This window comes from Anarrhichthys ocellatus, unplaced genomic scaffold (genome assembly GCF_004355925.1).
Source record: "Anarrhichthys ocellatus isolate YVR2014 unplaced genomic scaffold, GSC_Weel_1.0 scaffold100, whole genome shotgun sequence".
Taxonomy (NCBI): domain Eukaryota; kingdom Metazoa; phylum Chordata; class Actinopteri; order Perciformes; family Anarhichadidae; genus Anarrhichthys; species Anarrhichthys ocellatus.
The window spans coordinates 804179-813067 of NW_022280130.1; the positions used below are offsets into that span (position 1 = coordinate 804179).

The window sequence follows — 8889 nt, forward strand, 5'->3', positions numbered from 1 at the left end:
TCTGTTACGAGGGAGATTATACATGACTCACCAGCGCCCTCTGCCGCACTACCCGTGTACAACTCTTGAACTGTCCCCACCTTAACTTTAACCTCATTGCTGTTGACAGGATTGAATTAAATGTGTAATGTTTGGGTGTCTTGCTGAGCACATTCCGTTATAATTTAAGAACAAATTTAAGAAGTGCACAATAATAAATAGTATAAAGCCAAAATATAAAACAGCGGCTATTTTACAGTTATGCAAATAACAAATGCAATGGTACAAGTATAATCTATTCTTAATGCAGTTTGTAGGATTGTGACTAGAGGGATATAATTATTTAGTTATTTGAAACCTTTTTGTATTAATATATTATATTGTTGCGGCGGGTAATAACAAAATTCCTTTCAAGAAAATGTTGGAATATAAAAAGTTTTTTTAACTTCTGTTAGCTGCTCTACAGGTTGTATTTCATCCTCCTGGTCGACACTCCGAACCAGCAGGGGCGCTGATGTGACACCGCGATTGTTACATTTGCACGTGACAAAACACGGAACTCACTGCTGTGTTCCTGGATGCTGAGGTTTCACATTTTTAAAGTCAAAGCTTACTGTATGCAAATGACTTTGGAAAGAGTTATTGACCGGATAGTTTGTACGTCGCGAAGGTTTGGGATCTGAGCGAAGAATGGCGGAGAACTGGGCCGAGAGGATCTCTGCTTTCTCCCACAGTCCGTCTCGCTTCCTCTCCGGGACGACAGCCGAGGCTTTCCTCGCAGAGCTGCTCCGCGAGCTCCGAGATGACAGAGCCAGTTACTGTGTCAAGGTAACAAACAATATAAAGTGAAATGTACACGAAGTTAAACCCCCGTGCTTCATCACTGTGTTGCCGCCGTTAGAGTCACGAGCAGAGCTCATATTAACGTTGTACGACGTGGGTGCAGCAGCCAACACTTCATTGACAGATTTTTAAACGGAGTTTGGCATGTGTCCAGTCTCAACACAATGCTAAACGATGTCGTTTTTTGAGCATATTATTTATATAATATATATGGTTTTCTTGTTACTCTATGTTCATAAACGGAATATATTTGGACGGTTTGGTCGGACAAAATAAACAATTTGAAGATGTGGGCGTTTTCACAGTTTTTTTAAAATTACTACTATAAATTGAGTACTTGACAGCTGTGACACATGTGAACACTAATTACCTGTATTATCTGTGGTGTTTTTCTTTTTCCTGTTGAATGATTAATGTAATCCTTGCTGTCCACAATTCTTACATTTCATCCATCCTCAGGTCCTCCTGTTGTCCCCGCTGTGTGAGCACCCGACTCTGCTGTGTCCCTCGGACTCTGTGGGCGAGGAGACGGCCCTGGAGCTTATGTCGGTGTTGGACCAGTGTCCTCCCAAGTCCGTCCAGTTCCGCTGTCACCTCCTCCTGGCCCTCACCGCCGTGCTGGTCTGCACCTCCTGCGTGAGCCTCCGCTCCCGTGCGTTCCAGGACTTCCTGGACCTGCTCCTTCAGATGGCCCAGGACACCGGGGACCTCCAAGGGGACGGCGCTCTTCGCTCTCTCCGGGCCACAGCTTGCAACTGCCTGCGGGAGCTGGAGGCCTGCTCTCCGGGCCTTCTCTCCCAGCGCCTCGAGCTCTTGGGTGGGCTCCGGCAGCGAGAGACCTCCCGGCTCCACCAGGCCTACGCGGGACTCCACGCTCTGGTGTTGAGGAACGCCGTGTATCGGCTCACCCAGGACGCGGGAGCTAGTGCCGAGCACCTCAAGGCTCTCCTGGGAGGACACACATCAGTGGCGTGGGAGGCAGAGCTGGACTCGGGCCCGATGAGCGACAAAGACTCCTCAGCCATACTGTCGTCTCTTGTCCTGGGACCAATGGGCACCGTGCCGACCCTCCAGACCGGGCCCGACTGTAAGGAGCTGCGTTCGGTCCTGTCCTCCCTCCTGGAGGAGTCCTACCTCCTCACTCCTCTGTGCCAGGCTGCACTGCTGCACAGACTGACGGAGGTGGTTGCCATGGTGCCTGGTGTCCCTCCGGCCGTATTCAGAGCTCAGCTGCTGCGACTGCTGGGCACGAGCGAGGTTTGTGTCAAATGGACCGAACTAGTCTCCTACGTGTTTCACTCACCTGTTGATGTTTACCAGCAGTTTCTGTTTTAATTCAAAACAAAAACACTTATTTCAGGTATTTAGATTTCTTTCTCCTACCTACTGCAATGGTTACTCCAGATAATCCACAGTACACACTGTCAACAGTTCTCAGAGGGACTATTTCTTCAGTAGAAAGTAGTTCCACTGAAAACTGTCCACAGTGAGCTCTGTGGATTATCCTAAGTAACCATAACATCGCCCAAGACAAACCAAGACGCATTGCTGGTGATTTGTTTACTGTTAATTTAAGTGTTTTTTTTGTTTTTTTAACTTAACTTACAAAATACATAATTTTTTATCCATTTGGGTGAACTGCCCCTGTCACCTACAATTTAAAAAAAACAAAAACATTAACTGATTCATATTGTCTGCTAAAATGGTGTATTGTCTGTCTAATTTATAGAAGACAATGTCCCTGTGGTTGCTTCACAATAAAAGCCACCTTTCATTTTGCCAGTTGAAGGCTTTTAATTTGAAGCACGTTGCTGTAGGAGATGTGGGGTTTGCAGTAGCGGTACTCTGATCCAGCTGTAGCCTGTAAGCAGGATGGGGTCTGTTAATGAGGTGATAAATACTAATGCTGGGATATACGCGTGTATTTCTCTATGTATATTTTTAATTATCCAAAAGAAAGTCTCCACATAAGCAGCTTTCGGTTGACCTCCACAGTAACTCTTTGTTCCCCTCCTTCCAGGTGTGCCTCCTTCACAGCACGCTGCTGTTGAAGTCTGCGTTCACTGACAGCCTGTTCAGCGCTGAGGACGAAGCTTTCATCCTCCAGCGGCTGGTCGTGCTCTCCCAGCACCCGCTGCTGAGTGTGCCCGAGAAGCTCTTCTACACGGACTGCCTCCTGCACTTCCCCGAGAACCGGCCCATCGGCTGCGGTGGCGACGGCGACGAAAGCCTCCCCGTGCTGCTGACCCCGCGGCTGGCCTCGGCCCTGGCGCCCACCGTGTTCAACGACAGTGCCACAGGGCTGGCCCGCTTCAACCTGCTGTCTCTGGTCTACCTGGAGGAGGCGGAGGAGGGGGAGGAGAGCGGGGGGCTGGCCTACCTCTACCAGCACCTCACCGCGCTGCTGCGCGTCGTGGCCAACGGGGGCAGCCGGCAGGTCGTCGTCACCTTCTTCAGAGCCGCCTTCCTCTTCCTGTCCTACTTCTGCCATGTGGAGCGCTACTGTCGCAGCCTGACGGAGGAGCTGTGCGAGCTCTACCTCCGCCACACCCACCTGGCCCCGCACGTCATCAACCTGGCCGACCAGGTCCAGGACAAGCTCGCAGAGTCCGACTGGGCGGTGGGGATCTTGAGGGCCCTCCAGGGGGTCATCGCCGAAGCCCCGCCCACTCGTCTCACCTTGCGGGACCTGAGCTGGCACCTCAAGACTCTGGCCCGCGTGGCGGAGGAGGGAGAGATCCCCCAGCACAGCACCGTCCGCTTCCTGTCCAGTGTCACCGCTCCGTCTACCTCCTCTCCGTGCGCCAGCGGCGACTGGCGCCTGGGGAACGGCCTGCTGGGGGTTTGCCGCCGCCTCCTCGTCCACCCCAGCCTGGACTCGCTGCTCATCCCTCTGGCCGACGTCCTGCAGCATCTCACCCGCCGCTATGGCGACACGGACATCCGGGACCACGCCCGCCTCTACTACACCCTCCTGACCACTCTGTCCCGGGAGAAGCTGGCCGGGGTTCTGGCGCAGGGTTCCGCCGAGGGAGGGCGGCAGGTCAAGAAGCGATCGCTGTCCTGCATCATGGCAGAGAGCGAGGGCTTGGCGAGCGCGCTGACCATCCACCAGACGGAGAAGTTGATATTCCGGCTGATCGAGGCCCGTTCTGAGCCTCAGGGAGAAACACAAACTGACGAAGTGAGCGACCTAAACCTGAATGAGACTTTCCCGGCAGAGGCGAACGCAGCTCTGGAAGAATACAGAGCTCAGTTCGACGTCCCCGGCTTCGCCTCAGAAGTCACCCTAAACTACCAGCTGACTCACATCGACGGCGACTCCCGCTTCGATCAGCTCTTCAGCATCCGCCTCCACTTCAGCCTCACGGACGACCACTACGAGGAGCTGGGCGACATCAGCGTCCCGCGTCTGCTCAGAGGCAGGCCGTCGCCCGAGGTCCGGCTGACACTGAAGCCCAGGTGGCCCTACCCCACGACTCTCCACACCAGCGCTGTCTTCACCACACAGGACGGCCTCTCCTGGTTCACCGTCCTGCCGCACATCCACGTGGCCTTCTGGCAGGCCTTCGCGCCTCTTCCCGCTCCCCCGGGCTGGGGGCGCGGCGGCAGACTGGGCCTGTTCCAGGGTCTGTGGGATGAAATGAGCGCAGAGGAACAGGATGACTGTGCTACCAGCCTGTTGTGCTGCCAGCTGAAGGAGGTGGCTCTCACCGCCTTGGTGGAGAAACACTTCCTCCCGTACCTCATATCAGACCTGACCGACGCAGACGAGTTCAAAGTGCTGTTCTTCCTCCCGCCGCGGTCTCACGTGCTGCTGAAGATCAGACCGGGGGACCCCGTGCACTTCAACGTCGCCACAGATAACTGGCAGCTTCTGCGTCACCTAAACTCTTATCTCCTGACAATCACGAAACAGACCGGACCAGACCAGGAACAGACCGGACTGTGATGCAGCCGACTCGCTCACCTTTTAAAAAATAAATTATTTTAAAAGCACATTTTTAAATAACAAAATCATTAACTTTTTTGTCACACTTTATTAACTTCAATTGCACTTGAAATTAAATTGCTCAAAATAAAGTTATTGCATTTTAATTGTCTTGACCCAAAATTAAACAAATGTGTGAAATATGTTAAGTCAGAAGAAGCTCATTGGTTGCAGACAAAAGACTTAATTGATTTTCTTTCATCATACACACGACTCACTTCCTGCGGTTGGGTTCACGCTGTTCTGCTGGTCTACAGTTGTTGGTGGTAACATGAAGCACAGAGATGTAAACAATGAACAATTCATTTAAAGAGCAAACACAGCTGAGCTGTACATGCTTTTATCATGTTGGTTGAGCATCCTCAGCGTTCTGGTGACGAACACTGAATTTAAACTCCACAGTGCAGCTTTACATGACATGTTTGTTAGACAACCAATAAACGACGCTAAACGGTTTCAAATCTTTATTATTTCTTCATTAGTGTCCATGCACAGGCCTGCCAGCGTAGCTCCATTTAGTATTTATATTTATAGAGAACGAACCCTGAAGTTGAGACAATGCATTCAACTTCACCAATCACTGTGTATAAAAATGTAAACTTGTAGTAATACATTGCACACTGTGTGACAGTACAGACATCTGGTCAGTTTAGAATTTTGGGGTGTTTTGCTTCCATCACGTCTTCTTTCAGACTCGTGGAAAGAAAACGCATGAAAGTGTTTTTATTTTACTTTATTTGCATCTGTAGATTTTTCCTAAATGAACTGAAAGTTATCAGATAATGCCTCATCGTCATAAAATCTCACAAAACAAAAATCAATCTTAATGAAAGTAATCAACTGTGGAGGTTCCATGATATGTTAGTTCAATGTTTAACCATATTCACCAATAGTAAAATGTCTGTAAGTTTACAAAACATCTTTAAAGGCGGTTTCCTCAAAATTATTTTTTCCTCAGACTCAGAGCCAAACACCAAACTTTACACTTTCATTCCTCTCCATGTTCTGAGCCTGAATTACACATTTATTACTAAAAATGTTTTTTGAATGTCTGTTGAGTATTTTCTGATTCATGGAGTGATACAGGAGAGATGTAGAGAAGTCCCTTCATAAAAACCTTTGACTCAAACAGGAATTTTGGAACTGTCTTTATCCAATGTTCACATTTCTGTTCTGTAAAAGTATGCAAATTAGCAAATTTTTAATTAGATAATGCTCTATTTGCATATTTAAAGATACAATTTCAGACAGCTTGTAATACAACAAATGTCAGCAACCAACTGATGACATCATCAGTTCAGATGTTACCCTATTCACCTGTAGCGTCTCTCCTTGAGTCAGTGTATGAAAGTGACCAACACACTAACAGCTGCTTTGAGATCAGCGATCCATGTACGGATTTCTGTCCATTAAGACTGCAGTTTAAAACCCCCGTCCTTCAGGCGCTCCCGTCTGGCCGTGCTTCACTCGGAGAGGCCCCTGAAGTTGGGTTCTGTGTACGGCGGCAGGGCCGTCTGCTGGCGGAGAAGTTTGTCCATGATGGCGATCTCGGCGTCCCTCTTCTCCACCTGGTCCACGGGGGTCCAGGACATGTCGTGTTGGAGTTTGAACGCGCCGACGAATGTGTGCGGGCAGCTGGGACCCCATTCCTTCAGAGGGGAGGACGAAGACAGTGGGCAAAGGTGAGATGTGCAGACATTAGTCAGAAGTCAAAGACTCAAAAAACAATTATCTAGTTCCAACTTCAGAATTTTTGGGATTTGTTTTGGTCTTAAGTCAAAGTAAAATGATAAATTTGGAGTTTTAGACTGTTGCTCATGGAAAACAAGTTATTTGGTCTCACCGCAGCCATTTTTCCACTAGTTTCTGATATTTTTTATTACTAATCAAGAAAAGTTAACGGCAGAATTGATGAAAACAATCACGAAAGAATATGTAGTTGAAACCCATATGTTTTTTGTGTTTCCAACTTACAAAAAGGTTTCAAAGGATCTGTTTTACTGTCAAAGTTCTCCAGCTTTCCACAAATTCCACGACGACAAACAAGCACGGACGAAACTATAACCCGTCAAATCCAAACTAACCCGCCTGTGTCTCTGTCCACCTGCTCACTATCAGCCCCCCTCTTAGTGACGTGACCTTTGGACACCAGATACATCTAACACACACACACACACACACACACACACACACACACACACACACACACGTGTTTTGGTTGGGTATTCACGTGCTGCTGGGGGAACTCTCCCTGAGGGGACGTTAAGCAACAGGCTCTGTGCTGACATGTCGTAACACTCTGCGTCCACGTGTGGGGACATACCATTAAAGGCAGCTTATCAACATGTGTTGGGTTGCTGTATGTATCGGTAGAATGCCGACCTTAGGGGAGATGATGGAGAAGTACTTCTGTCCAGATGGCCGCTGGTAGAGGTAATACATGTTGCCTGCTTTTTTCACAATGTTACAGGCAGCGTGGTGGAGGTCGGCATCTCTTTTAGCTTCTTCTAAAACCTGGAAAGAGAGAAAAGATAAGAGCACTGGACCGAAAGCACGTCTCTTGTCTCATAATCAAATACATTTTTCCCATTTATCTATTTTATTGTTCATGTTGGAGTGCCAAGGCACAGCAAATATATGGTACCAGATAAAGCTAAAATCTCACCTTCATCTGTAGTCCGTTTTCTTGTTAAAATGTGCATTAATATCAGGAAGGAAACTTGCTCAACGGATCACAATCCACAAGAATCCATATTGGATTGTTTGAAAACTTGCCACAGTTTACACGTCCTGGCACGATCAGCCACAAACTAGCTACAGTGGCATTAAAAGAAGTAGTAACTGCAGCATTTCTATTTTACTGACGCATTCATAACACCAGCCCATTCATTGTGTGCACTCGTGTTTTTGCTGCTCACCTTCCTCGCCTGTTCCTGCAAGTATCTGATCTGGTCAGCAATGACCATCAGTTTGCTGCAAGCGTTGGCTTTAGTGAAATCATCTCCCTACAAAAACAAAAACAAAAAACATTAGTACCTCACTAACAGTTAGGGCCGTGTATAACTGGAAAGTTTGGACGTTTATTTTGTCCATACCCTCTGTACTTGTGTTGCCAGGGCCACGAGGTCCGTGGGGTCTCCTACTCTGTTGGTCTGATAGGAACTGACCAGTTGCACCCCGCTGGGGTTGCTGCTGCTCTCAACCAGAGTCACTGTAAAAAACAACGCACACACACACACATGTCACTACTGTAGCTGCTACTGTACCATCACAACAGCTGCTACTACGATTACAAACGATTAAGCTAAACAAATATAACCGCATTCTCAATGACAATGAAGCTTTGTGAGACTCCGTAAAAACTATTTCGAGAGTGCTCTGAACGGTGGGAAGGTTTGACATCAGGTTTAACGTTACAGCAAGACACTCAGTTTCTGTTACCCGTGGTGGTTTTGTCGGGCTGGTTGGGAAGGCTGGCCGTCCTCTCCATGTTGTCTTCTGTCAGTTTTTACTACGAACACGTCTCTCGGGTGATACTTATCATATATAACCTACCGGTCCAACTACTGGTTTTGTAACCAGCTAATATTTGACCAGAAATGCTATGCAAAATACCGGCAGTTTCACGGGGTCCTAAATCTCCGCCTCATTTTGCCCAAATGGTAGTCCTAATTTGTGCCTGTGAAAAATACATGAAATAAAAAACTTTATCGGGTCTTTTTTGATTATAATAAATTCACGTTTTCAACGTGCAGCTTCCATTCCCAATTCCATCCCAATAAAAACAAATCCTGTAGTATATTTCATATTATATGGCCATTATTACTTGGATGGGGTTTCGGGCGTATGAAAACAAGCCCAGTCTCGCTACAGAACATTTAAAAAAGGGAAGATTTGTCACTGTTGAGAAATCAAAAAAGAAAAGTCGCGATATCGCGCGTAACAGTTGTTGGGATACATGTGTCACATCAACAGCTTAACACTGCATTAAACCACAGAGGCATCGGATATACTCACGGGTGTTCTGATGTACTAGACTTGTAATAGTCTTGACTTGGGGTTTCTTGCCATTTCCT

At 47.7% G+C, this 8889-nt stretch overlaps 2 protein-coding genes across 2 annotated transcripts; one reads left to right on the plus strand and one right to left on the minus strand.

The window, feature by feature from the left end:
* Positions 1-504: 504 nt before the first annotated feature.
* Positions 505-6468, plus strand: ap5b1 (adaptor related protein complex 5 subunit beta 1). The gene is made up of 3 exons (XM_031875958.1): positions 505-807; positions 1282-2079; positions 2843-6468. The coding sequence occupies exons 1-3, from the start codon at positions 670-672 to the stop codon at positions 4772-4774; spliced, it is 2868 nt and encodes a 955-aa protein (XP_031731818.1). The 5' UTR covers positions 505-669; the 3' UTR covers positions 4775-6468.
* cunh1orf50 (chromosome unknown C1orf50 homolog) lies at positions 5040-8451 on the minus strand. The gene is made up of 5 exons (XM_031875959.1): positions 8255-8451; positions 7909-8024; positions 7732-7818; positions 7196-7327; positions 5040-6462 (listed from the first exon to the last, which is right to left on the minus strand). Exons 1-5 carry the CDS (start codon positions 8301-8303, stop codon positions 6277-6279), a joined length of 570 nt encoding a protein of 189 aa, XP_031731819.1. The 5' UTR covers positions 8304-8451; the 3' UTR covers positions 5040-6276.
* Positions 8452-8889: the final 438 nt, after the last annotated feature.

Bases quoted from the DNA above. Each gene is read 5' to 3' on its own strand.
- ap5b1 (XM_031875958.1), top strand. From the start codon at position 670: ATGGCGGAGAACTGGGCCGAGAGGATCTCTGCTTTCTCCCACAGTCCG. The intron at 808-1,281 runs GTAACAAACAAT...ATCCATCCTCAG, and splicing joins GAGCCAGTTACTGTGTCAAG to GTCCTCCTGTTGTCCCCGCT. The intron at 2,080-2,842 runs GTTTGTGTCAAA...CCCTCCTTCCAG, and splicing joins GACTGCTGGGCACGAGCGAG to GTGTGCCTCCTTCACAGCAC.
- cunh1orf50 (XM_031875959.1), bottom strand. From the start codon at position 8,303: ATGGAGAGGACGGCCAGCCTTCCCAACCAGCCCGACAAAACCACCACG. The intron at 7,819-7,908 runs GTATGGACAAAA...TTGTTTTTGTAG, and splicing joins TGGCAACACAAGTACAGAGG to GGAGATGATTTCACTAAAGC. The intron at 6,463-7,195 runs GTCGGCATTCTA...TCCCCTCTGAAG, and splicing joins TCTCCATCATCTCCCCTAAG to GAATGGGGTCCCAGCTGCCC.